The following is a 26,689-nucleotide window of genomic DNA, read 5'->3' as shown; positions in this document are numbered from 1 at the left end:
ACATAAAGGGTCTTAATAAGGCAACCACAATCCAAAACAGCTTTGATGCACCTTGGCATAGATTCTACAAGTATCTGGAACTCTACTGGAAGGATACAACACCATTCTTCCACAAGAAATTCCATCATTTGATGTTTTGTGTTTGGAGGTGGAAAACACTCAGGCGCCGCTCCAGAGTCTCCCATAAGTGTGCAATTAGGTTGAGATCTGGTGACTGAGACTTCTATGGCATATGGTTTACAAAATTTTCATGCTCATCAAACCATTCAGTGACTGTTCTTGCCCTGTGGATGGAAGCATTGTCATCCTATGGGACCTTAGCCATGGAAGCCTGCCCAGCATTTTTATATATGACCCTAAGCATGATGGGATGTTAATTGCTTAATTAACACCTACTTTGTATCCCTCATTTACTCAAGTGTTTCCATTATTTGGTCAGTTGATCTTCATGGATAACCAGGAAACTCTTGTCCAACATCTGTTCTCTCAATGTGTGTGTGTGTGTGTGTGTGTGTGTGTGTGTGTGTGTGTGTGTCTGTTCCCCCTTTGTCTGTGTAGACTGAGTTTGTGGAAGGGGAAGAACATGACCACAGGATCACCAGCAGGATCAACCTGGTGGACTTGGCCGGCAGCGAACGCTGCTCCTCAGCCCAGACCAGCGGAGACCGCCTCAGGGTAAGCACTGGTAGTTGGACTTGATTTCTTCATCCCGCTGACTTCTTGTCCGACTCACACCCGCTCCTGCAAGAACTGGTCCTGTACCCGACGGCAGTCCAGCAATGTTATTTTAGGTGTAGCCTATGTGACGCAGCACCAGGCCCAGCAATTTTGCCACCCTAGGCAAGATCAAAATGTGCCACATTAGCCTGAGAAATAGGTTAAAATATCAGAGATTCTCACGTGGCCTATTTTATAGCGCAATTACAGACAACCTAATATATCAGCCAATAGGCTAGACGTAGTTTGAAAGAGCAAGGTTTGGGCGAAATAGAATAGGAGAGTGGACATTTGCACTTAACTTGATATACTTTTTGATTGACTTTTATGAGTGGGACGATTTGCACACGGTAAAATAAATCTGTTATAAATATTTATTTCCGGTCAATGTCGGAGCCTAATTATAGCCTAGCTATCATATTTAGGAAGTTAATTTCCTTGAATATACAGCCGTGGCCAAATGTTTTGAGAATGACACAAATATTAATTTTCAGAAAGTCTGCTGCCTCAGTTTGTATGATGGCAATTTGCATGTACTCCAGAATGTTATGAAGAGTGATCAGATGAATTGCAATTAATTGCAAAGCCCCTCTTTGCCATGCAAATGAACTGAATCCCCCAAAAACATTTCCACTGCATTTCAGCCTTGCCACAAAAGGACCAGCTGACATCATGTCAGTGATTCTCTCGGTGTGAGTGTTGACGAGGACAAGGCTGGAGATCACTCTGTCATGCTGAATAACAGACTGGAAGCTTCAAAAGGAGGGTAGTGCTTGGAATCATTGTTCTTCCTCTGTCAACCGTGGTTACCTGCAAGTAAACATGTGCCGTCATCATTGCTTTGCACAAAAAGGGCTTCACAGGCAAGGATATTGCTGCCTGTAAGATTGCACCTAAATCAACCATTTATTGCATCATCAAGAACTTCAAGGAGAGTGGTTCAATTGTTGTGAAGAAGGCTTCAGGGCGCCCAAAAAAGTCCAGCAAGTGCCAGGACCGTCTCCTAAAGTTGATTCCGCTGCGGGATCGGGGCACCATCAGTACAGAGTTTGCTCAGGAATGGCAGCAGGCAGGTGTGAGTGCATCTGCATGCACAGTGTGGCGAAGACTTTTGGAGGATAGCCTGGTGTCAAGAAGGGCAGCAAAGAAGCCACTTCTCTCCAGGAAAAACATCAGGGACAGACTGATATTCTGCAAAAGGTACAGGGATTGGACTGCTGAGGACTGGGGTAAAGTCATTTTCTCTGATGAATCCCCTTTCTGATTGTTTGGGGCATCCGGAAAAAAGCTTGTCCGGAGAAGACAAGGTGAGCGCTACCATCAGTCCTGTGTCATGCCAACAGTAAAGCATCCTGAGACCATTCATGTGTGGGGTTGCTTCTCAGCCAAGGGAATGGGCTCACTCACAATTTTGCCTAAAAACACACCCATGAATAAAGAACGGTACCGACACATCCTCCGAGAGCAACTTCTCCCAACCATCCAGGAACAGTTTGGTGACGAACAATTCCTTTTCCAGGATGATGGAGCACCTTGCCACAAGACAAAAGTGATAACTAAGTGACTCGGGGAACAAAACATCGATATTTTGGGCCCATGGCCAGGAAACTCCCCAGACCTTAATCCCATTGAGAACTTGTGGTCATTCCTCAAGAGGGGGGTGGACAAACAAAACCCCACAAATTCTGACAAACTCCAAGCATTGATTATGCAAGAATGGGCTGCCATCAGTCAGGATGTGGCCCAGAAGTTAATTGACAGCATGCCAGGGCGGATTGCAGCGGTCTTGAAAAAGGGTCAACAGTGCAAATATTGACTCTTTGCATCAACTAGATGTAATTGTCAATAAAAGCCTTTGACACTTACAAAATGCTTGTTATTATACTTCAGTATTCCATAGTAACATCTGACAAAGATATCTAAAGACACTGAAGCAGCAAACTCTGCGGAAATTAACATTTGTCATTCTCAAAACTTTTGGCCACGACTGTATAACTAGGTTGTGCTTTTCCGCCCATGCATATAGCCTTCAGGCTATTTAATTGAGACGCACATGGGCCATAGGCGCAACAACGAGAGAGAGACGATTTGCAGGCATAGACAAATAAATGTGTTATCAATAATTATTTCCAGCCAATGTCGGAGTGTAAAATATAGCCTATCATATATTAGGAAGTGAATTTCCTCGGAAAGACATTTCCCACTATTTGTCATTTATTTTTTGAAAAGTTCAAAACCAGTCAAATTGGAGCCAATCTGTTCTTTCTATCAAATCCATCCAGCCTAACTGTATCCTATTCCCCTGTATCCCAGGAGGGTGCCAGCATCAACAAGTCGCTGCTGACCCTGGGGAAGGTGATCTCTGCCTTGTCAGAGCAGGCCCAGACCAAGAGGAAGGTCTTCACCCCCTACAGGGACTCTGTGCTCACATGGTGAGTAAGATAAACTTCACTGACAGGCTAAGGAGTTGAATGCTTGTTATACAGACAATTGGGATGGGCTGAATCCCATTATAATCAAGTTTGAGAGATTGAATTGAAATGGAATCGACCCCCACCTTGCCACACCACAGTATTGTAAACTACAAACATATTTCAAAAAGCTTTTGAAACTAATGAGATTGAGGAGATATTGAGATTTACATTCCTCAATAGAATACATTGGTACTATTTAATATTGATAAACTATGTGGGGTAAAGATAATAGTTTGTGTTGTTGGCAATGCGCAACTACCTGTACAAGATATCCTTATGAAATTGCGAGAGGTTGGTGAAGTCAGAAGTTTTTGAAGTAAGTAGTTTTGTCAAGAGGTAAATCTGAATGTCGTTTGTGTCGCCCGTGTGTCCAGGCTGCTGAAGGAGAGCCTGGGTGGAAACTCCAAGACGGCCATGATCGCCACCCTGAGCCCGGCGGGCAGCAATGTGGAGGAGAGCCTGAGCACGCTGCGGTACGCCAAGCAGGCCCGCATGATCATCAACGTGGCCAAGGTCAACGAGGACACCAACGCCAAGCTCATAAGAGGTCAGCCTCGCTCTCCCTCGCCATGCCACCACTCAACTCTGTCTTTCTCGCTCTCTTTTTCCTATCTATCCATCACCAGATTGAATTAGGTAGCCCGGCTCTAACCTTGCCTTCGGGACATATTTATACACTGTCACTTTACACGGGGGCTAAGTCAACTGTCATGCAGGTATTATTGAAAGGAGATTGCTGCGCCACATTTGCAAATACTTTATTTGATCAGGGAAGGGGAAACAGTGCAGAGACTTTGAGACCATGTACCTTCTGTGGTTTATCACCATATTATCTGTATTAAAGAGTATGTTGCAAGAAAAGGTTGTCTTTTGACATCATACATGTGATTGTTATGAACAAAAGCTCATACAAAATGGCTCCTCACTTTTCTGTTTTAGTGGCAATTTAACAAACTATGTTGTGTGCGTCTTTGTTCACTAGAGCTGAAAGCTGAGGTGGAGAAGCTGCGGGCTGCTCAAATGAGCTCTCAGGGCATCGAGCCGGAGACAATTAACCTCTTCCAGCAGGAGATCTTAGCTCTGAAGAGCAAGCTAACCCAGCAAGAGAGGGAGATGGCCGAGGCCCACAGGTGACCACCATACAACCTCCACACATCTTAGGCACTAGTACCAGAGAGGGTCTGTGATCTAGGTAGCAAATTATGAAAATGCGTCCGAACAACTGTTTAAGTCTTAGTTTTTTACTTTAATCTGATTCCTTTACCTCTTGTCAGAGCGTGGAGAGAAAAGCTGGAGCAGGCAGAGAAACGCAAACGTGAGGAAACCAAAGAATTACAGGTCAGTTTTAGTTGGTTATAAGTGGAAAATGACCTTTAGCTTCATTACTTGGGTTGCAAAGGGAGGGTATATTACTCCAAACTTTTTAAGTTAACAGTAAAGTACCAGAATTTTGCTAACTTTCATGTTTTTATTTCATCAGATGACATCTTGTGGCCTTTTTGTGTACTTCAGATTATCACAGGTGTCTGTAATTATCTCTGGCCCTCTTTGGCCTTATCACATGTAAAATAATCAAATAATAATGAAAAAGCTCTTATCCTGCATATAAACCAACTTAGTGAATACCATTGGTGTTTAATATGAGGGTTTCAGCAATAAATATCCTTAATATATTTTTAACACTTTTTATTTAAAAAAATAGTCTATTGAAAAAATATTAGTTGTACATTTTTTCTAAATCAATTTTTTCCTATATTTATCTGCTTCCCTGTCTCCCTCTCAGAAAGCGGGCATCACGTTTAAGGTGGACAACCGGCTGCCCAACCTGGTGAACCTGAACGAGGACCCGCAGCTGTCGGAGATGCTGTTATACATGATTAAGGAGGGACAGACCAAGGTCGGCCTGCACAAGTCAGAGTCCGCCCACGACATCCAGCTGTCTGGGGCCCTTATCGCAGACCACCACTGGTGAGGAGAACCGACCCACCTCTTCTTTGGTTTTAAATAGCATCTTTTAATAAGGGGAAGCACCATTTTATTTAACCAGGTAGGCCAGTTGAGAACAAGTTCTCATTTAAAACTGCGACCTGGCCAAGATAAAGCAAAGCAGTGCGACAACAACACAGAGTTACACATGGGATAAACAAACGTACAGTCAATAACACAATAGAAAAATCTGTATACATTGTGTGTAAATGAAGTAAGGAGGTAAGGCAATAAATAGTGGCGAAGTAATTGCAATTTAGCAGTTTACACTGGAGTTATGTGCAGATGAGAATGTGCAAGTAGAAATACTGGTGTGCAAAAGAGCAGAAAAACAAATATGGGGATGAGGTAGGTAGTTGGTTGGTTGGATGGGCTATTTACAGATGGGCTGTGTACAGCTGCAGCGATCGGTAAGCTGCTCTGACAGCTGACGCTTAAAGTTAGTGAGGGAGATATGTCTCCAACTTAAGTGATTTTTGCAATTCGTTCCAGTCATTGGCAGCAGAGAACTGGAAGGAAAGGCGGCCAAAGTGTTGGCTTTGGGGATGACCAGTGAAATGTTTTATTTTTATTTCACCTTTTATTTAACCAGGTAGGCCAGTTGAGAACAAGTTCTCATTTACAACTGCAACCTGGCCAAGATAAAGCAAAGCAGTGCGACAAAAACAACAACACAGAGTTACACATGGGAAAAACAATCGTACCATAGCCTCGTTTAGCCTACTAATGAGTCCTGTCTGTCACTTTCTTATATTTTAATGTTTGTTTGACATGAAACAACTTTTTTCCCGTGTAATTTTGTCTTCGTTCTTGACCTGTCGGTGCTTCTGTCTGTCCGTAGATTTTTTTTTCTTCTCCAGGTTATTTAATAGGAAACACCTCTATTCCAGTGTCCTTTTGTTGTCATTTTTATATGGTTTCAGTTGCGTTAGGGCTAGAATTGACTAAACTGTTCCTTTCCAGTGTCATTTCCAATGTGAATGGTGAAGTCAGCATCATCCCCATGGAAAACGCCAAGACCTTTGTCAACGGGAACCTGGTATCTGAGACCACTGTCCTGCATCGTGTACGTATTGTGTGCACACATACGATGAATAATAAAAAGCACAAGGCACAACATTATAAACCTGACTGTGAGCTCAATTATGAATCACTCACGTTTATTTTATTTTATATATCTCTGTGGTTTCTAGGGTGACAGGGTGATCCTGGGCGGGGACCATTACTTCCGCTTCAACCACCCAGCAGAGGTGCAGTCTGGGAAAAGCGTGTCATGCTGGACGGGCGACGGCGATGGCCATAAGGACTTTGAGTTTGCCAAAAATGAGCTGCTCTCCGCGCAAAGAGTGCAGTGAGTCGACCACAAGATTCAGAAACGATTGCGATATGATTCCTGTCATGTGTCAATGTGAATAACTGAAAGTACTGGGTGAAAATATTTTTAGATCACATCGATGATGCAATACAGCACTCGTTCGAAAACTTGTTAATGCAACTAGGCAGCCATTTTTTTCTATCTAGACTGGAAGAGGAGATCGAGGCGGCCAGGCTGAAGGCCAAAGAGGAGATGATGCAGGGGATCCAGGTGGCCAAAGAGATGGCCCAAAAGGAGCTGTCTGACCAGAAGACTCAGTATGAGAACAGGATCAAAGCCCTGGAGAGAGAACTGGTACGCCAACCATGGCTTTACATGTAGGACTAATGTGTGAATGAAAACACTGACAAATCTCGCCCACTGCCTTCATGTTCACATCAGAACTTATGTAAAGTACCATGGTGTCTTCACTGTCTTGTATAAAGTGAGTCATTTGGTGTAATGTCAGGGCTACTGAATTGACCAATGACCAGCTAAATTAAACACACCACATATTTTTAAGTGTTGGCTACTTATCCGGCATAGTCACTCGGTGTAACATTTTGTAGTCCATAGGGATACCACGGCAGGGTTTTTTCTGCATAGAAAAGTATTGGGTGGGCAGCTTAAGTGTTTTCTCTTGAAATCTTTACATTTGTAATATATTTTCAAGAGGAGCACCTCAGAAATTTCCGGTTGGCAACCGCGCCATTGGCCACGCCCACCGCCTAAGTCCCATTTTGATCCAGAAAAAACCCTTCAACAGTGTAACATTTTGTAGTCAGTCATTCAGTATACTGTTTTGTAGTCATCTGTTCCAATTGCTGACAGATGTTAATGCGAATGTAAAAAAATAAAAATAATAATACAATTTTATTGGTCACATACACATGGTTAGCAGAAGTTAATGCGAGTGTTGCGAAATGCTTGTGCTTCTAGTTCTGACAATTCAGTAATATCTAACAAGTAATCTAACAAATTCACAACAACTACCTTATACACACAATGTAAAGGGATGAATAAGAATATGTACATATAAATATATGGACGAGCAATGGCCGTGCAGCATAGGCGAGAGGCAGTAGATGGTATAGAATACAGTATATACATATGAGATGAGTAATATGTAAACATTATTAAAGTGACTGGTGAAACCTTTATTAAGTCCATTTATCGAAGTGGCCAGAGATTTGAGTCTGTATGTTGGCAACAGCCTCTCTGTTAGTGATGGCTGTTTAACAGTCTGATGGCCTTGAGATAGAAGCTGTTTTTCACCTTCTGGATGATTGCGGGGGAACAGGCAGTGGCTCGGGTGGTTGTTGTCCTTGATGATCTTTTTCGCCTTTCTGTGACATCGCATGCTGTAGGGCAGGTAGTTTTCCCCCGGTGATGCGTTGTGCAGACCGCACCACCCTCTGGAGAGCCTTGCGGTTGAGGGCGGTGTAGTTGCCGTACCAGGCGGTGATACAGCCCGACAGGATGCTCTCGATTGTGCATTTGTAATAGTTTGTGAGGGTTTTAGGTGACAAGCCAAATTTCTTCAGCCTCCTGAGGTTGAAGAGGCGCTGTTGCGCCTTTTTCACCACGCTGTCTGTGTGGGTGGACCATTTCAGTTTGTCTGTAATGTGTACGCGGAGGAACTTAACACTTTACACCTTCTCCACTACTGTACCGTCAATGTGGATGGGGGGGTGCTCCCTCTGCTGTTTCCTGAAGTCCACGATCATCTCCTTTGTTTTGTTGATGTTGAGTGAGAGGTTATTTTCCGGACACCAAACTCCGAGGGCCCTCACCACCTCCCTGTAGGCCTTCTCGTCGTTGTTGGTAATCAAGCCTACCACTGTAGTGCCGTCTGCAAACTTGATGATTGAGTTGGAAGCGTGCATGGCCACACAGATATGGGTCAACAGGGAGTACAGGAGGGGGCTAAGAACGCACCCTTGTGGGCCCCCAGTTTTGAGGATCAGTGGGGTGGAGTTGTTTCCTACCTTCACCTGGGGGCGGCCCGTCAGAAAGTCCAGGACCCAGTTGCACAGGGGCGGGGTCGAGGTCTCAACCCTGGGTCTAGATACCCATTTTCCCACCGGAGATGTTTCAATCTCCGGAAAAAAGGCTGAACTTGATGACGTAATGCACATAATTACTTTTGTGGTTAAATTCCCATGTACTGAACAAAAAATACAAGGTAAATGGGTTTCTATTGCATTTTCAACTCTAATGATGGTTTTGCCACAACAAATGTTGCGTTACATAGCGAACTTGCCCACTTCGGTCTTGGCACATGCGCTCTAGCCAACAGTTTGCAGATACAATTCGAGTGGGCTACCTACATGATGACATTATTAAGAGCGGGATTATTTTGTATTTGTTAAACAGCAGCCAAGCATCAATCATGTCACCAGAATAAGACCCTTGATATTTAATTGAAAGGAGCATCAAGCTCCTCATGTGCACTTTCACCACCCTGTGAAGTTCATTTGTAGTTTAATAACCTGCATGCTTTCCTGAGTCGTCGTGGGCAGACCGCAGAACATATAATCACGTGACAATCATCATCAATATGAAAGATCCCACCTTGTCTACTGTATTTTGTTTTGTCAACATTTGGAAAGTTTAGACAAATTTGCTGTTTCCATCTGGCCTTCGTGACTTTTTTTTTACCCGACCATGTACTTGAATTAAAAGGTTAGGTGGTCTTACAATGGTGTAACATTTTGTAGTCATAGTCATACAACGGTGTAACCTGAGAAGTTTGCTTTTTAACAACCAAATCTCTGCGCTTTTCCGTTTCTCAAAAACAAGTGAAATTGCAAAGAAAAGTGTCTGGATCCTTCTATAATCCTTTTATGCTGTTTGATAATACAATCTGCACAGGTTTCAGCTTTCTGTGGTAACATCACCATGCGGTAAATTGGTTAATAGACCATTTAACTTTCACAAATAACAGCTAGTTTTCAGTTTTCCCCACTCAGACCACTCCCAGACAGCCCTAGCAAAATTCTTGCTTGAGAAATAGTTTTTTGCTAAAAAGCTATTTTTGCCCTATTTTCATGGGAATCTATTACAGTAATGTACTTAATTGTTACATAGAAATTATTTGATATAAAAATGACTGCATTGGGCCTTTAAGACCTTTTACTCATTGACAATGGTGCTTTCCTTCCCCCAGGAGGAGGAGAGCAAAAGGAAGCGGTGTCAAGAGATGGACCAGCAGCGGGTGGTCTCCAAGATGGAGGAGCTGCAGTTTGCCAAGGTGGAGCTGGAGCAGGAAGTGGACACGCACAAGACACGTCTCCGCCTCCACATGGAGGCCCAGGCCACACGGCAGGCCATGGCCGATCACGGTGTCCGACAGGCCAAGGTGGTTGAGGCCCTCGAGGCAGAGAAGAGGAAGATCGGAAAAGACCTTGAGGAGATGCAAAGGAAAGTGGCGCAGAAAGGAAGCCAGACTCTGAAAAACGGTAAACCATTGTTGGGAATTTTCATCTTCTGGGTTGTATTCACGAGGAAACGGACCGAAACTAGGATGGACTACCTGAACAATTGGAAAAATTTTCGTTGTAAAGCGTTTTCTGTTGCAACAATGTGCACAAATGATTACAAATCAGGTGTGAAATGAATCAGAGATGAGATCGGACACAATGTAAATACAGTAATAGGAAAGGTTTAACTAATAGCTAGCGCTGTGTTGTAAAGATAAGTGTAATTTCCATTATGTCACAGCATGGTTCTAGTGTTGTAGCTAGTTATAGTTCTGGTGACCTGGCGTGTACGCATTAGTCCACACCATAGCAAACTGTAGAAAAACTTTTTGCAAAGGAAACAAGAGTTTCTATTGGACAAACTCAGGTAGATCCCTCCCTGTTTGGTTCTGTTTGCTTTCGTTTTGTCCCTAGAAAATACACTAATGCTTTGTGATCTGTTGTGTTAAGTCCCTCCACAGTGGGACGCCATGAAGTTGTCTCTGATGATCGAGGAAGCCAACAAGATCAGTGGCAAACTCATGAAGAACACAGTTTTCAGCAGGTACGAGTGGAGTATATGAAATAGTTCTTTGTTTTGCTGCATATTGAGATCTTACTGTAGATCCATCTATCAGGACATTATCTCACTCTTGTTTTATTTCATTTATTTAACCTTTACTTGGGCAGGGTGGGGTCTCATTGAGTCCAAGGTCTCTTTCGTAAGAAAGCCCTGCATTATATGTCATCCTTTGTCATCACTTTCTCTTCCTTTTTAGATTAATCTCAATCTTCACTTTGTTTTTAGACACGAGGGGTCTAGGAAGGAGGGTGGAGGGGGAAAGGGAGAGCTGCAGGTCCAGGTGCAGAACACCAAACTGGGCATCTCCACCTTCTGGAGTCTGGAGAAATTCCAGAGCAACCTGGCCGCCATGAGGGAACTCGACCAGGTCAGTTAGCAGTCATTCCTTGCTACTAATGCATATGTTGTCCACCTGAATTTAAAAAGCTGTGTTTGGTGCATTTTTGTTGAAATGTGGATGCTCTCTGGTTAATCTAGTTGGTAGTTATCATACCACTATCAGGTCGATTTAGACTGCATTCTCCCACCCTGTCTGTCTCGCACTCAAGCAGTGGAACAGTCAGTCTGTGGATTTTGCACACCTAATTTACAAAACGCTTGTTTATGCATGAGGGGCATCCTCCGTTCCTGTAATTTCTCATTTAAGCTGAATAAATGAGACTGGGGTTAAACTGAGCAGTCATTTATTCTCCTTCCCCAGGGGGACAGCAGCGCCTGTAAAGATGACGACGTGTTTTACGATCCCAATGATGAGTGGGAGCAAGATGTATCGGCTTCCTCAACCGCCTCCTCCTTCTCACGCAGAAGGTAATTTCTAGTGTGCATCCCAAATGGCACCCTATTCTCTATATAGTACACTACTGTTGACCAGGCCCTATGGGGCTGTGGTCAACAGTAGTGCACTATGTACAGAATAGGGTGCCATTTTGGGACACAAACCTAGTCTCTACTCTTCATTCTCTCTATCCTCCTCAATTGAACTCAAACGCATGCAAAAATGTGTCAGAACTAAGTTGAATATGGAAAACCGTGTTTTTGAACTCACTTGAGAGTGAACATGGTTCTCTATCATTTGTTGAACATATGGAACGTGTTGGGTATTTTTTTTCTTCTACAGCGCTCGTATTGATATTTCCACTCTGTTGATTTACTACTTGGCACATCCTGGAAGTTCAATGTGTCATTTTTCTTCACCTCAGTGTGAAATAACCACACAGAAACATTTCCCTCATTTTTCCCCTTGCGGCAACTTTTTCTCCGTTATTTTTCTTGTTGGCTATGTTTATGGGCCTGGTGGTGCCTGCGGTGAAGGAGAGGAGGCCAAAGGAAACATGGAAACCATCTCGGTCTCTCTCGCTACTCACTCTCACCTGAATCCTCTGAAGTCTACCCTGAACCCACTAGCAGCCACAGCTAGTGCCCTGTTTATCTCTGTCGGTCTGGCTGTGTGTGTGTCTGTCTCCCGTAGCCCTGCTTTTCCCGACGTGTTCACTCCCCGTCATGGATTTTAAAAGCTTTGGATTTTCTGTAAGCCTTAGCTGGAGGGAGTTCACCATTGACGGGAGTGTACAAGTGCAGGGAATCGGGACGCTGCCCGAGAGAACACTCACATTCTGCCGACAATGTTTGGCTCTCAATTATTGGAAATGGCTTCTCTTCTCTGCTCCTGTCTCCTCTCCTTCATCTGCACTGATATGATAACATAGGATTGGTGAATGAAATGTAGCTGGTGCGTGGTGCCTATCAGACATGAATTTGCTTTCACATCAGTGAAAGTTGATGAGGCAATGCTGTTTTAGACTGTTGAGATCCATTCCAAGACACGTTAGTAATGTGTGTTTTTTGTTGTTTGTTCCCCACCATTATAGGAGCAGAAGCCTGTTGAAGAGCAGGAGGATTTCAGGGCGTCTCTACGAAATCCGAGTGCACCCTATTCAAAGCCTTCATAACAGTAACACCTCGCAGTCCTCTGGTATGTGTGTTGTGTGTGTGTGTGTGTGTGTGTGGTGTGTGTGTGTGTGTGTAAGACACTGAAGGACTTTTAGTTTCTTTGCCAGGCTACCGCATATAGAAATGAAAGAATGGTATAACATTAGGTGTAAAAAAAATAAAATACAGTGCCTTGCAGAAGTTTTCATCCCCCTTGGCGTTTTTCCTATTTTGTTGCATTACAACCTGCAATTTAAATGGATTTTACGTAATGGACATACACAAAATAGTCCAAATTGGTGAAGTGAAATGAAAAAAATAACTTGTTTTAAAAAATTCTAAAATATAAAAAAATTGTAAAGTGGTGCTCTGAGCTACGCCTGTATTCACCCTTTGCTATGAAGCCCCTAAATAAGATCTGGTGCAACCAATTACCTTCAGAAGTCTCATAATTAGTTAGATTGCACACAGGTGGACTTTAAGTGTCACATGATCTCAGTATATATACACCTGCTCTGAAAGGCCCCAGTCTGCAACACCACTAAGCAAGGGCTACCACCAAGCAAGGGGCACCATGAAGACCAAGGAGCTCTCCAAACAGGTCAGGGACAAAGTTGTGGAGAGTACAGATCAGGGTTGGGTTACAAAAAAATATCTGAAACTTTGAACATCCCACTGAGCACCATTAAATCCATTATAAAAAAATGGAAAGAATATGGCACCACAACAAACCAGCCAAGAGAGGGCCGCCCACCAAAACTCACGGACCAGGCAAGGAGGGCCTTAATTAGAGAGGCAACAAAGAGACCAAAGATAACCCTGAAGGAGCTGCAAAGCTCCACAGCGGAGATTGGAGTATATGTCCATAGGACCACTTTAAGCCATACATTCAACAGAGCTGGGCTTTACAGAAGAGTGGCCATAAAAAAGTCATTGCTTAAAGAAAACAATAAGCAAACACGTTTGGTGTTCGCCAAAAGTCATGTGGGAGGCTCCCCAAACATATGGAAGAAGGTACTCTGGTCAGATGAGACTTAATTGAGCTTTTTGGCCATCAAGGAAAACACTGTCTGGGGCAAACCCGACACCTCTAATCACCCCGAGAATACCATCCTCACCGTGAAGTATGGTGGTGGCAGCATCATGCTGTGGGGATGTTTTTCAACGGCAGGGACTGGGAAACTGGTCAGAATTGAAGCAATGATGGATGACGCTAAATACAGGGAAATTCTTGAGGGAAACCTGTTTCAGTCTTCCAGAGATTTGTGACAGGGATGGAGGTTCACCTTCCAGCAGGACAATGACCCTAAGCATACTGCTAAAGCAACACTCGAGTGGTTTAAGGGGAAACATTTAAATGTCTTGGAATGGCCTAGTCAAAGCCCAGACCTCAATCCAATTGAGACTCTGTGTTATGACTTAAAGATTGTTGTACATCAGCGGAACCCATCCAACTTGAAGGAGCTGGAGCAGTTTTGCCTTGAAGAATGGACAAAAATCCCAGTGGCTAGATGTGCCTAGCTTATAGAGACATACCCCAAGAGACTTACAGCTGTAATTGCTGCAAAAGGTGGCTCTACAAAGTATTGACTTTGGGGGGTGAACAGTTATGCACGCTCAAGTTTTCAGTTTTTTTGTCTTTCTTGTTTGTTTCACAATAAAACATATTTTGCATCTTCAAAGTGGTATGCGTGTTGTGTAAATCAAATGATACAAACCCCCAAATATCGATTTTAATTCCAGGTTGTAAGGCAACAAAATAGGAAAAATGCCAAGGGGGCTGAATACTTTCGCAAGCCACTGTAGGCCTACAGTTATAGCTCTTGTAGTACACGTGGAGTTTCCTTCATATTTCACGTAATTATTTTGGCCAACTTGTCTGTCTCCGTTACAGGTCTGATGGGTGTGGCCAAACCACCCTCGCTGCATCCCAACTCATTAGATTCCAACCTGCCGGGGATCTGTAAAGATTTGATTGGCCAGATGGTGGGCCAGCTGCGCTTGTGTCACAGCTACGAGGAGAGCATGGCAGACAGGCTGAGCTCTGACCTCTACTGTGTGTACACAGCCGTGACGACCATCTCCGGCCTGTACGATGGCCTGGACGATGACTGTCAGGGGAGTGGTAAGTCTGCATCTCAAAATTCACAATGTTCCATGGCTCAGTAGGTTATGTGCTTGCAACACCAGGGGCCAGTTGCACCAGGTGATTGTAAGCGGGTTATAAATCTATGCTCTATGCTGGACCTAAAAATTATACCTGTTGCACCACCTGGGCGTAAACCCTAATACGAGCTACGCCTAGGCTTAGATTCTACACCTAGTAGGGAGCAGGCGTGTGGTGTTAAATTGGAATCTTCATCATGATATGCACAGAAAATAATAGCAATCTATATTTTCGAAAGGATGTAAGTCTCGTGTTCATATTTCACAAACTCCGTGGGCTTTTTGAGTTGCCTAAGCACGAGTCATTAGCAAAATAATACACTTGATTTATGCTACATTATAGCATGCCGTATGTGTCTGATCAGATATTAGCAAACTAATAGAGGAGCTGCCTCCACTTATTTGCCCAGCCAGAGATCAAATAACCAGACAAAGATTCGGTGAATCAAAATTACATTGATTAAAAGACAAGGGCTTTTAGTCGGGGATATAGCCTGGGCTACTATTTGAATGAAGAGAAAAATAATCACACTTTATACGCTAGTGTAGGCTATAACATTCGTGCAAAATGTCCTGATAACACTGTTAGACGAACCAACTAGACGAGTCCACAGGCTTGTTTCAAAGCAGCGCTATAACGCTGTCCCAATCATAGCGGTGCTGAAATTATAGTTGACCACACACGGCTATTGCTTTAGTAGAATGGCGCCGGAGAGAATGGCTGTTTTATGTGCTCCTAACCAACTGTGCCATTTTGTTAGTTTTTTGCATTGTTTGTGACTTATTTTGTACATAATGTTGCTGCTACCGTCTCTTATGACCGAAAATAACTTCTGGACATCAGAACAGCGATTACTCACCTCAAACTGCAAGAAGCTTTTTCCTTTTAACGAGTCCGATGTGAAGGATATACTGCTTTCTCGTGAACAGGCCCAAATCCCTGTCATTTGTGTGAAGAAAAGACGGATAAAAAGGGGGCGGAGGTCAGGCTGCCTTCTGAGAATTCGTAAGCGAGCGAGTAAACCCCCACAGCCATCCGTTCTATTGGCCAACGTGCAATCATTGGAAAAAAAAATTGATGACCAACGATCAAGATTATCCTACTGACGGGACATTTAAAAACTGTAATATCTTATGTTTCACTGAGTTGTGACTAAACGACGGCGTGGAAAAAATAGAGCTGGCGGGATTTTCCATGCACCGGCAGGACAGAGAAGCTACGTCTGGTAAGACGAGGGGTGGGGGTGTGTCTACTTGTCAATAACAGCTGGTGCGCGATGTCTATTATTAAAGAAGTCTCGAGTACCTTATGTTGTAGACCACACTATCTACCAAGAGTTCTCATCTACATTATTCGTAGCCATCTATTTACCACCACAAACCGATGCTGGCACTAAGACCGCACTCAACCAACTGTATAAGGCCATAAGCAAACAAGAAAATGCTCATCCAGAAGCGGTGCTCCTAGTGGCCGGGGACTTTAATGCAGGCAAATAAATCAGAGGAACCAGAGGGGAAAAGAACTCGAGACCACCTTTACTCCACACACAGAGATGCATACAAAGCTCTACCCCGCCCTCCATTTGGCAAGTCTGACCATAATTCTATCCTCCTGATTCCTGCTTACAAGCAAAAACTAAACCAGGAGTACCAGTGACTCCGTCAATACGGAAGTGGTCAGATGACGTGGATGCTACACTACAGGACTGGTTTGCTAGCACAGACTGGGATATGTTCCGGAATTCATCCAATGGCATTGAGGAGTATACCACCTCATTCATCGGCTTCATCTATAAGTGCATCGACGACGTCGTCCCCTCAGTGACCGTACCAGGAGCCATGGAGTACAGGCAACATCTGCATCGAGCTAAAGGCTAGAGCTGCCGCTTTCAAGGAGCGGGACACTAATCCGGACACTTATAAGAAATCCCGCTATGCACTCAGACAAACCATCAAACAAGCAAAGCGTCAATACAGGATTAAGATTGAATCCTACTACACCGGCTCTGACACTCCACGGATGTGTCAGGGCTTGAAAACTATTATGTACTACAAAGGGAAACCCAGACACGAGCTGCCCAGTGACGCGAGCCTACCAGACGAGCTAAATGCTCGCTTCGAGGCAAGCATCACTGAAGTATGCATGAGAGCCCCAGCTGTTCTGAATGGCTGTGTGATAATGCTCTCGGTAGCTGATGTGAGCAAGACCTTTTTATACAGGTCAACATTTGCAAAGCCTCTGGGCCAGACAGATTACCAGGACATGTATTCAAAGCATGCGTGGACCAACTGGCAAGCGTCTTCACTGACTTTCAAACCCTGCCCTAGACCCACTCCAATTTGTATATCGCCCCAACAGATCCACAGATGATACAATCTTAATCGCACTCCACACTGCCCTTTCCCACCTGGACAAAAGGAACACCTATGTGACAATGCTGCTCATTGACTACAGCTCAGCGTTCAAAACCATACTGTGCACGAAGCTCATCACTAAGCTAAGGACCCTGGCACTAAACACCTACCTCTGCAACTGGATCCTGAACTTCCTGACGGGTTGCCCCCAGGTGGTAAGGGTAGGCAACAAGACGTCTGCCACGCTGATCCTCAACACTGGGGCCCCTCAGAGGTGTGTACTGATCACCGACAACGATGAGACAGCCTATAGGGAGGAGGTCCGAGATCTGGCAGTGTGGTGCCAAGGACGACAACCTCTCCCTCCAGTGTAAGCAAGACAAAGGAGCTGATCGTGGACTACAGAAAAGGGCGGGACGAACAGGCCCCCATTAACATCGACTGGGCAGTAGTGGAGCGGGTCGAGTGTTTCAAGTTTCTTGATGTCCACATCACCAACAAATTATTATGGTCCAAACACATCAAGACAGTCGTTAAGAGGGCACGACAACACCTTTCCCCCCTCAGGAGACTGAAAATGAGTCATGGGTCCCCAGATCCTCAAGTTCTCCTCAAAAGGTTTTACAGCTGCACCATCGAGAGCATCCTGACTGGTTGCATCACTGCCTGGTATGGCAACTGCGCAGCATCTTACCATAAGGTGCTACAGAGGGTAGTGCGAATGGCCCAGTACATCACTGGGGCCAAGCTTCCTGCTATCCAGGACCTATATACTAGGCAGTGTCAGAGGAAAGACCAAAAAATTGTCAGCGACTCCAGTCACCCAAGCCATAGACTGTTTTCTCTGCTACCGCACGGCAAGTGGTACCGGAGCACCAAGTCTAGGATCACAAGGCTCCTTAACAGATTCTACCCCCAAGCCATAAGACTGCTGAACAATTAATCAAATGGCCACCGGACTATTTACGTTGACCTCCCCCATTTTGTTTTGTATACTGCTGCTACTCGCTGTTTATTATCTATGCATAGTTACTTCACCCCTAGCTCGACTAACCTGTACCCCCGCACATTGACTCTACCGGTACCCCCTGGATATAGCCTTGATATTTTTTATTATTTTTTACTTTTAAAATATTTACCAAATAAACTACTCTTTCTTGAACAGCACTGTTGGTTAAGGGCTTGTAAGTAAGCGTTTCACGGTAAGGTTGTATACACTTGTTGTATTCGGCTCGTGACAAATAGTTTTATTTGAAAGTATTTAAAATGTTTGGATCACTAAGAGTTTCATTAAGCAACAATATGATAAATTACTTCAATTGCATTTGTGTACTTTATTACAATATTTTGGTCATTCATTTCCACAGTAATTATTGATTGATCCATCCAGTTGTGGTTAAGAAAACGTGCATGCGTAGTGTTGGGCTTTGCAAAGTGATGGAACATGCCTTGCGAAGTTTGTATGGTAATGATGGGAACACCCTAGTAACGGGCGCTGCCTAGCAACCATCATTATGAAGCATCAAATCTCATGAATGCGCATTGCTTACGCCGGACTTAGCTATGACTAGTCTTATTTTTGGTTGGTGCAACAGATGTAAATTCTGATCCCAAAGTCGGAAGCGCAACGCCCGACCAAGCATGTAAGGCCAACTTTTTTATGCCCAATTGGTGCAACCGTTCCCAGGGTAGTAGGTTAAAGTATATCTCACTGTCAATGTTGAGAGTACTGTAAGTTTCTCTTTCATTAATCATGATTGTGACCCTGGTCTTATACACCTATAGTAAAGTCTTTGTCAGTGCTTGGCTTTCCAGAAATAACAGGTTTAAGCCTACAGTGCCTTCAGAAATTATTCACACCTCTTGACTTTTTTAAAACATTTTGTTGTTACAAAGTGGGATTAAAATGAATAAAAATGTGTCAACGATCTACACAAAATACTCAAAGTGGAAGAGAAATTATAACATTTGTAAAAAATGTATGAAAAATAAAACTCTTCATTAGATAAGTAAGTATTCACACCCCTCAATACATGTTAGAATCACCTTTGGCAGCAATTACAGCTTTGAGTCTTTCTGGGTTAGTCTTTAAGAGCTTTGCACTCCTGGATTGTACAGTATTTGCACATTATTCTGAAATTAAAAAAAATCAAGCAGCATGCCACCCTGCATCCCACTACTGGCTTGCTTCTGAAGCTAAGCAGGGTTGGTCCTGGTCAGTCCCTGTATGGGAGACCAGATGCTGCTGGAAGTGGTGTTGGAGGGCCAGTAGGAGGCACCCTTTCCTCTGGTCTAAAAAAAATATCCCAATGCCTCAGGGCAGTGATTGGGGACATTGCCCTGTGTAGGGTGACCTCTTTCGGATGGGACATTAAACGGATGTCCTGACTCTGTCGTCACTAAAGATCCTATGGCACTTATCGTAAGAGTAGGGATGTTAACCCTGGTGTCCTGGCCATCATACCATCATGGCCACCTAATCATCCCCAGCTTACAATTAGCTCATTCATCCCCCCTCCTCTCCCCTGTAACTTTTCCCCAGGCCATGGCTGTAAATGAGAATGTGTTCTCAGTCAACTTTCCTGGTAAAATAAAAAACCTCTGTGGTTGTTGAACATTGCTAGACAGCCATTTTCAAGTCTTGCCATAGATTTTTCAAGACGATTTTTAAGTCAACTGTAACTAGGTCACTCGGGACCATTTAATGTCGACTTGGTAAGCAACTCCACTGTATATTTGGCCTTGTTTTTTTAGGTTATTGTCATGCTGAAAGATGAATTGGTCTCCCATTGTCTGTTGAAAACCTGCTTTAGTTTGCTTTCCCTCTAGGATTTTTGCGTGTGCTTTTTTTATCCTAAAAAAACTCCCTAATACCCATAACATGATACAGCCACCACCATGCTTGAAATTGTGGTACTCAGTGACGTGTTGGATTTGCCCCCAAGGATAACACTTTGTATTCAAATCAGTTTATTTGTCACGTGCGCCGAATACAACGGGTGTAGACTTTACAGTGAAATGCTTACTTACAAGCCCTAACCAACAGTGCAATTTTTAAGTAAAACAAATAGGTATTAGGTAAACAATAGGTAAGTAAAGAAACAAAAGAAAAATAGTAAAATGACAGTGAAAATAACAGTAGCGAGGCTATATACAGGTGCTACCGGTACACAGTCAATGTGCGGGGGCACCGGTTAGTCTGGCTAATTTAGGTAATATGTATATGTAGGTATAGTTAGTGACTGCATAGATGATAAATAGAGAGTAGTAGCAGCAGCGTAAACGAGGTGTTGGTGTGTGGGGGGGGCACAATGCAAATTGTCCTGGTAGCCATTTGATGTTCAGGTGTCTCATGGCTTGGGGGTAAAATCTGTTGAGAAGCCTTTTGGTCCTAGACTTGGCGCTCCGGTACCGCTTGCCATGCGGTAGTAGAGAGAACAGTCTATGACTGGGATGGCTGAGGTCTGACAATTTTTAGGGCTTTCTTCTGACACGGTCGGAGGCTGAGCAGTTGCCGTACCGGGCAGTGATGCAACCATTCAGGATGCTCTCGATGTTGCAGCTGTAGAACCTTTTGAGAATCTGAAGACCCATGCCAAATCTTTTCAGTCTCCTGAGGGGGAATAGGTTTTGTGGTGCCCTCTTCACGACTGTCTTGATGTGTTTGGACCGTTCTAGTTTGTTGATGTGGACACCAAGGAACTTGAAGCTCTCAACCTGTTCCACTACAGCCCCGTCGATGAAAATAGGGGCGTGCTCGGTCCTCCTTTTCCTGTAGTCCACAATCATCTCATTTGTCTTGATTACGTTGAGGGATAGGTTGTTATTCTGGCACCACCTGGCCAGGTCTTTGACCTCCTCCCTATAGGCTGTCTCGTTGTTGTCGGTGATTAGGCCTACCACTGTTGTGTCGTCTGCAAACTTAATGATGGTGTTGGAGTCGTGCCTGGCCATGCAGTCGTGGGTGAACAGGGAGTACAGGAGGGGACTGAGCACGCACCCCTGGGGAGCTCCAGTGTTGAGGATCAGTGTGACAGATGTGTTGCTACTTACTCTCACCACCTAGGGGCGGCCCGTCAGGAAGTCCAGGATCCAGTTGCATTTTTGAGGTGTTTTGTCCCAGGATCCTTAGCTTAGTGATGAGCATTGAGGGTACTATGGTGTTGAACGCTGAGCTGTAGTCAATTAATAGGATTCTCACGTAGGTGTTCCTTTTGTCCAGGTGGGAAAGGGCAGTGTGGAGTGCAATAGAGATTGCATCATCTGTGGATCTGTTTGAGCGGTATGCAAATTGGAGTGGGTCTAGGGTTTCTGGGATAATGGTGTTAATGTGAGCCATTACCAGCCTTTCAAAGCACTTCATGGCTACGGATCATGAGTGCAGTCATTTAGGGAGGTTACCTTAGTGCTCTTGGGCACAGGGACTATGGAAGTCTGCTTGAAACATGTTGGTATTACAGACTCAATCAGGGACATGTTGAAAATGTCAGTGAAGACACCTGCCTGTTGGTCAGCACATGCCCGGAGCACACGTCCTTGTAATCCGTCTGGGCCAGCGGCCTTGTGAATGTTGCCCTATTTAAAGGTCTTACTCACGTCTGCTACGGAGAGCGTGATCACACAGTCGTCCGGAACAGCTGATGTTCTCATGCATGCGTCAGTGTTGCTTGCCTCGAAGCGAGCATAGAAGTGTGCATCCCTTTGTAGTCTTTAATAGTTTGCAAGCCCTGCCACAACCGACGAGCTTCGGAGCCGGTGTAGTACGATTCAATCTTAGTCCTATATTGGAGCTTTGCCTGTTTGATGGTTAGTCGGAGGGCATTGCGGGATTTCTTATAAGGTCTGTTAGCGTCCCGCTCCTTGAAAGCGGCAGCTCTACCCTTTAGCTCAGTGCGGATGTTGCCTGTAATCCATGGCTTCTATGTTGCCTGTAATCCATCCATGTACGTACAGCCTCGATGCACTTATTGATAAAGCCAGTGACTGATGTGGTGTACTCCTCAATGCCATCGGAAGAATCCTGGAACATATTCCTGTCTGTGCTAGCAAAACAGTCCTGTAGTTTAGCATCAGCTTCGTCTGAACACTTTTTTATAGACTGAATCACTGGTGCTTTCTGCTTGAATATTTGCTGGTAATCAGGAGGATAGAATTATGATCAGATTTGCCAAATGGAGGGCGAGGGAGGACTTTGTACATGTCTCTGTGTGTGGAGTAAAGGTTAACTATAAAAAATTGGTTGCGTATTTAACATGCTGATATAAATTGACTACAACTGATTTAAGTTTCCCTGCATTAAAGTCCCTGGCCACTAGGAGCGCCGCCTCTGGGTGAGCGGTTTCCTGTTTGCTTATTTTCTTATACAGCGGATTCCGTGCGGTCTTAGTGCCAGCGTCTGTCCTGTGGTGGTAAATAAACAGCCACGAAAAAAATGTATAAACTCTCTTGGAAAATAGTGTGGTCTGCATCTTATCATGAGATACTCTCCTCCAAGTGAGCAAAATCTAGAGACTTCCTTAGATTTCGTGCACCCCTTCCCCCCTCTTACCGGAGTGTGCTGTTCTATCTAGCCGGTGCAGCGTATATCCCGCCAGCTGAATGTTTTCCATGTTGTCATTCAGCCACGATTCGGTGAAACATAAGATATTACAGTTTTTGATGTCCCGTTGGTAGGATATTTGATCATACCTCATCTAATTTATTGTCCAATGATAGTATGTTGGCAAGTAATATTGATGGTAATGGCAGATTTCCTACTCGCCGTCAGGGGATCCTTACGTTGCAACCCGCCCTGTGTCCTCTATACCAGCTTCTCTTTCTCTTGCCAATGACAGGGATTTCGGCCTTGTCGGGTGTCTGAAGTACATCCTGTGCGTCCTGCTTGTTGAAGAAAAAATCTTTGTCTAATCCAAGGTGAGTGATCGCTGTCCTGATATCCATAAGCTCTTTTTTTGCCATAAGATATGGTGGCGGAAACATTATGTGCAAAGTAAGTTACAAATAACACAAAAAAAAACACATGGCACAAATAGTTAGGTGCCTGTAAAACGGCTGCCATGTCTTCCGGAGTCATCTTGAGAAGTTCAGGACATAAAGTTAATTTCTTTGTCACATTTTTTGCAGCTCTACTTTAGTGCCTTATTATAAACAGGATACATGTTTTAGAATATTTGTATTCTGTACGGGCGTCCTTCTTTTCACTCTGTCATTTAGGTTAATATTGTGGACTAACTACAATGTTGTTGATCCATCCTCAGTTTTCTCCTATCTCAGGCATTAAACTAACAATTTTATACAAACAAATTGTATATTTCACATGCTTATTAAACAACAGGTGTAGTAGACTAACAGTGAAATGCTTACTTATGGGCCCTTCCCAACATAAAATAACACAAGGAATAAATAGAAAAGCTCTTTTTGGTCGGTCTGACAACAGAGTTTGGAAGGACGCCTGTATCTTTGTAGTGACTGGGTGTATTGATACACCATCCAAAGTGTAATGACTTCACTATGCTCAAAAGGATATATTTTTGCCATCTACCAATAGTAGCCCTTCTTGGCGAGGCATTGGAAAACATCACTGGTCTTGTTTGAAATTCGCTGCTCGACTAAGGGACGTACAGAGATGGTATTGATTGAAAAATCATGTTAAACACTTATTGCACAGAGAGTGAGTTCATGCAACTTATTATGTGACTTGTTAAGCGCATTATTACTCCTGAACTTTAGGCTTGCCATAACAGGGGTTGAATACTTGACTCAAGCTTTTCATGTTTAATTCATTTGTAAAATGTTCGAAAAACATTACCCTACAATGTCAAAGTGGAATTATGTATGTAGGCCAGTGATGCAAAATCTCAATTTAATCCATTTTAAATTCGGGCTGTAACACAACAATGTGGAAAAAGTCCAGGGGTCTAAATACTTTCTGAAGGCACTGTATATGTTATCCTCCTGACACTTCAGACAATAGGCAACAGTATGCTGTGGATGTTTTCTTGAAAAACTCACATTCTTGAAACAATTCTGCTGCGGATAGACAATGTTTTCCACAACTAATATGTGGGTGAAGGAAGCGCTGTTGTAGTGTTGTCACCAATAGTGCTGGGTAATGTCAACCTTTGTCCTCATGAAATCTTGATTGACATTTTTTGTTTTACTCCGCTAAAACAACCGTTGGGCTATTGCGTGAATTTTTTAATTTAATTTTTTTAATTCAAAATACAGATCTCTATTGCGTGAAATTGAATGCTACTACTATACAAATCATGACGTAGAATCATGGACTCATATTTTAGCTTTTTTTAACACTTGTAACTGCCATTTCCTGCAATCTAGAGCAAAACGTGTTCTTAAATGGTAACAAATGAAGTAAAAAAAAAAATATATATATACACATACACACACACACACATATACACACACACACACAGTGTACAACTTAGTTTTTTACAGAGTTGCGCAGGCAGTCCAAATGCCCCACCTGTTTTGAGCCCCACTATTCTGTCCTGGAATTGCATTCCCATGCAAAACTAGAAAGATGGCTAACAACTAAGTCTTCAATAAAACTCCCAAGGTGTGACTTTTCTTGAATGAATATATTGAACGTTTGTTGTGAAACTGCAAAATACAGAAAATAATATACTTCAGTATTCAAGATCAGTATTCGAGCTTCGACTGGGAAAATAAGTTTTGAACGGTCATCCAACTCGGAATTCCAAATCGGGAACTCTTTTTAGAGCTCTGACGTCATAATTCAACCTCCCAGTTGTCTTGAAAGCACCATAAATCCAGAGAATGCCAGACTTTGATGATACATTTAAATGACAAAATCTGTCCACAAGAAGGACTTTCGCGCCACCTTCCTGTTCAAGTGAGCACAACACAAAAATGTATGTTGCGTAATGATGTAATATGCCAAGCAATACTAAGTATGTTGTGTAGTAAGCTGTTAGTACCCCATGTGCCTCACCCTAATAATTTGCTCCCTTTTCTCCTATTAACTTAGCCTACTGTTCTGACTTGGTGGTGCACATTTAGCCTATAGCCTGTTTTATAGAAATGTCAATATCGAATATTGTAAGAGCTTTCATTGTCTGCTTATATGCCCCCTTTATATATCCTACGGTTCTGACTTGGTGTACAGGGAGAATACTGTAAGAATGGCCCATGTTCTGAATTATATTGCTGTACATTTCAAAAGTGCTGAACAAATAAATAAATTGACTACGTCCTTCCTTGCTTGCTCTTTAATGTCTTAATCAAAATTACAGATTCACTCTTATCTGCTCATCGTCCCCTTATGTCATAGTTTGTACATCTTATTTGTCAGTAGAAACCACATTTATTTAAGCAAGTCAGCCATATCAGCTATGTTTTAAAAAAAGGCAGTAAATGACTCTGAATGCACATTTTCATAAGTATTCAGACCCTTTACTCAGTACTTTGTTGAAGCATTTTGGCAGCGATTATAGTCTTGGGTATGACGCTACAAACTTGGCACACCTGTATTTGGGGAGTTTCTCTCGTTCTCTGCAGATCCTTTCATCACTGCACAGCTATTTTCAGGTCTCTCCAGAGATGTTCGATTAGGTTCAAGTCCAAACTCTGGCTGTGCCACTCAAGGACATTCAGAGACTTTTCCCGAAGCCACTCCTGTGTTGTCTTGGCTGTGTGCTTAGGGTTGTTGTTCTGTTGGAAGGTGAACCTTTGCCTCAGACTGAGGTCGTAAGCACTCTGGAGCAGGTTTTCATCAAGGATCTTTCTGTACTTTACTCTGTTCATCTTTCCCTCGATCCTGACTAGTCTCTCAGTCCCTGCCACTGAAAAACATGCCCTCAGCATGATGCTGCCACCACCGTGCTTCACCGTAGGGATGGTGCAAGGTTTCCTCCAGACGTGATGCTTGGCATTCAGGCCAAAGAGTTCAATCTTGGTTTCATGAGACCACAGAATCTTGTTTCTCATGGTCTGAGTCCTTCAGGTGCTTTTTGGAAAACTCCAAGCATGTCATGTGCATTTTACTGAGGAGCGGCTTCTGTCTGGCCACTCTACCATAAAGGCCTGATTGGAGGAGTGCTGCAGAGATGGTTGTCCTTCTGGAAGGTTCCCCAATCTCCACAGAGGAACTCTGGAGCTTTGTCAGAGTGACCATCGGGTTCTTGGTCACCTCCCTGACCAAGGCCCTTCTCCCCAAATTTCTCAGTTTGGCCGGCAGGACAGCTCTAGAAAGAGTCTTGGTGGTTCCAAACTTTTTCCATTTAAGAATGATGGAGGCCACTGTGTTCTTGGACCTTCAATGCTGCAGACATTATGTTGGTACTCTTCTCCAGATCTGTGCCTCAACACGATCCTGTCTCGGAGCTCTACGGACAATTCCTTCAACCTCATGGCTTTGGTTTTTGCTCTGACATGCACTATCAACTGTGGGACCTTATATAGAGAGCTGTGTGTGTGTGCCTTTCCAAATCATGTCCAATCAATTGAATTTACCACAGGTGGACTCCAAGTTGTAGAAACATCTCAAGGATGATCAATGGAAACAGGATCCACCTGAGCTCAATTTCGGGTCTCATAGCAATGGGTCTGAATAATTATGGAAATAAGGTGTTTATGCTTTGTTATTTTAATACATTTGCAAACATTCCAAAAAAACTGTTTTCAC

At 43.5% G+C, this 26,689-nt stretch overlaps 1 protein-coding gene across 1 annotated transcript in view; it reads left to right on the top strand.

Annotated features, from left to right (window-relative positions):
* kif14 (kinesin family member 14) overlaps positions 1-26,689 on the top strand; it is a 52,635-nt gene that overhangs the window by 3,876 nt on the left and 22,070 nt on the right. Inside the window, exons 9-23 of the mRNA XM_029706309.1 lie at positions 559-675; positions 3,031-3,149; positions 3,566-3,738; positions 4,174-4,321; positions 4,466-4,529; positions 4,975-5,159; positions 6,141-6,243; positions 6,371-6,528; positions 6,699-6,846; positions 9,701-9,992; positions 10,464-10,557; positions 10,801-10,942; positions 11,276-11,382; positions 12,444-12,547; positions 14,399-14,629. Of these exons, the coding sequence (XP_029562169.1) occupies positions 559-675; positions 3,031-3,149; positions 3,566-3,738; positions 4,174-4,321; positions 4,466-4,529; positions 4,975-5,159; positions 6,141-6,243; positions 6,371-6,528; positions 6,699-6,846; positions 9,701-9,992; positions 10,464-10,557; positions 10,801-10,942; positions 11,276-11,382; positions 12,444-12,547; positions 14,399-14,629 (2,185 nt within the window). The remainder of the gene's footprint in view (positions 1-558; positions 676-3,030; positions 3,150-3,565; positions 3,739-4,173; positions 4,322-4,465; positions 4,530-4,974; positions 5,160-6,140; positions 6,244-6,370; positions 6,529-6,698; positions 6,847-9,700; positions 9,993-10,463; positions 10,558-10,800; positions 10,943-11,275; positions 11,383-12,443; positions 12,548-14,398; positions 14,630-26,689) is intronic.

This window comes from Salmo trutta, chromosome 22 (assembly GCF_901001165.1).
Source record: "Salmo trutta chromosome 22, fSalTru1.1, whole genome shotgun sequence".
NCBI classification, from domain to species: Eukaryota; Metazoa; Chordata; class Actinopteri; order Salmoniformes; family Salmonidae; genus Salmo; species Salmo trutta.
The sequence above is the reverse complement of the archived record's forward strand: the minus strand, read 5'-3'. Positions and strand labels throughout refer to the sequence as shown.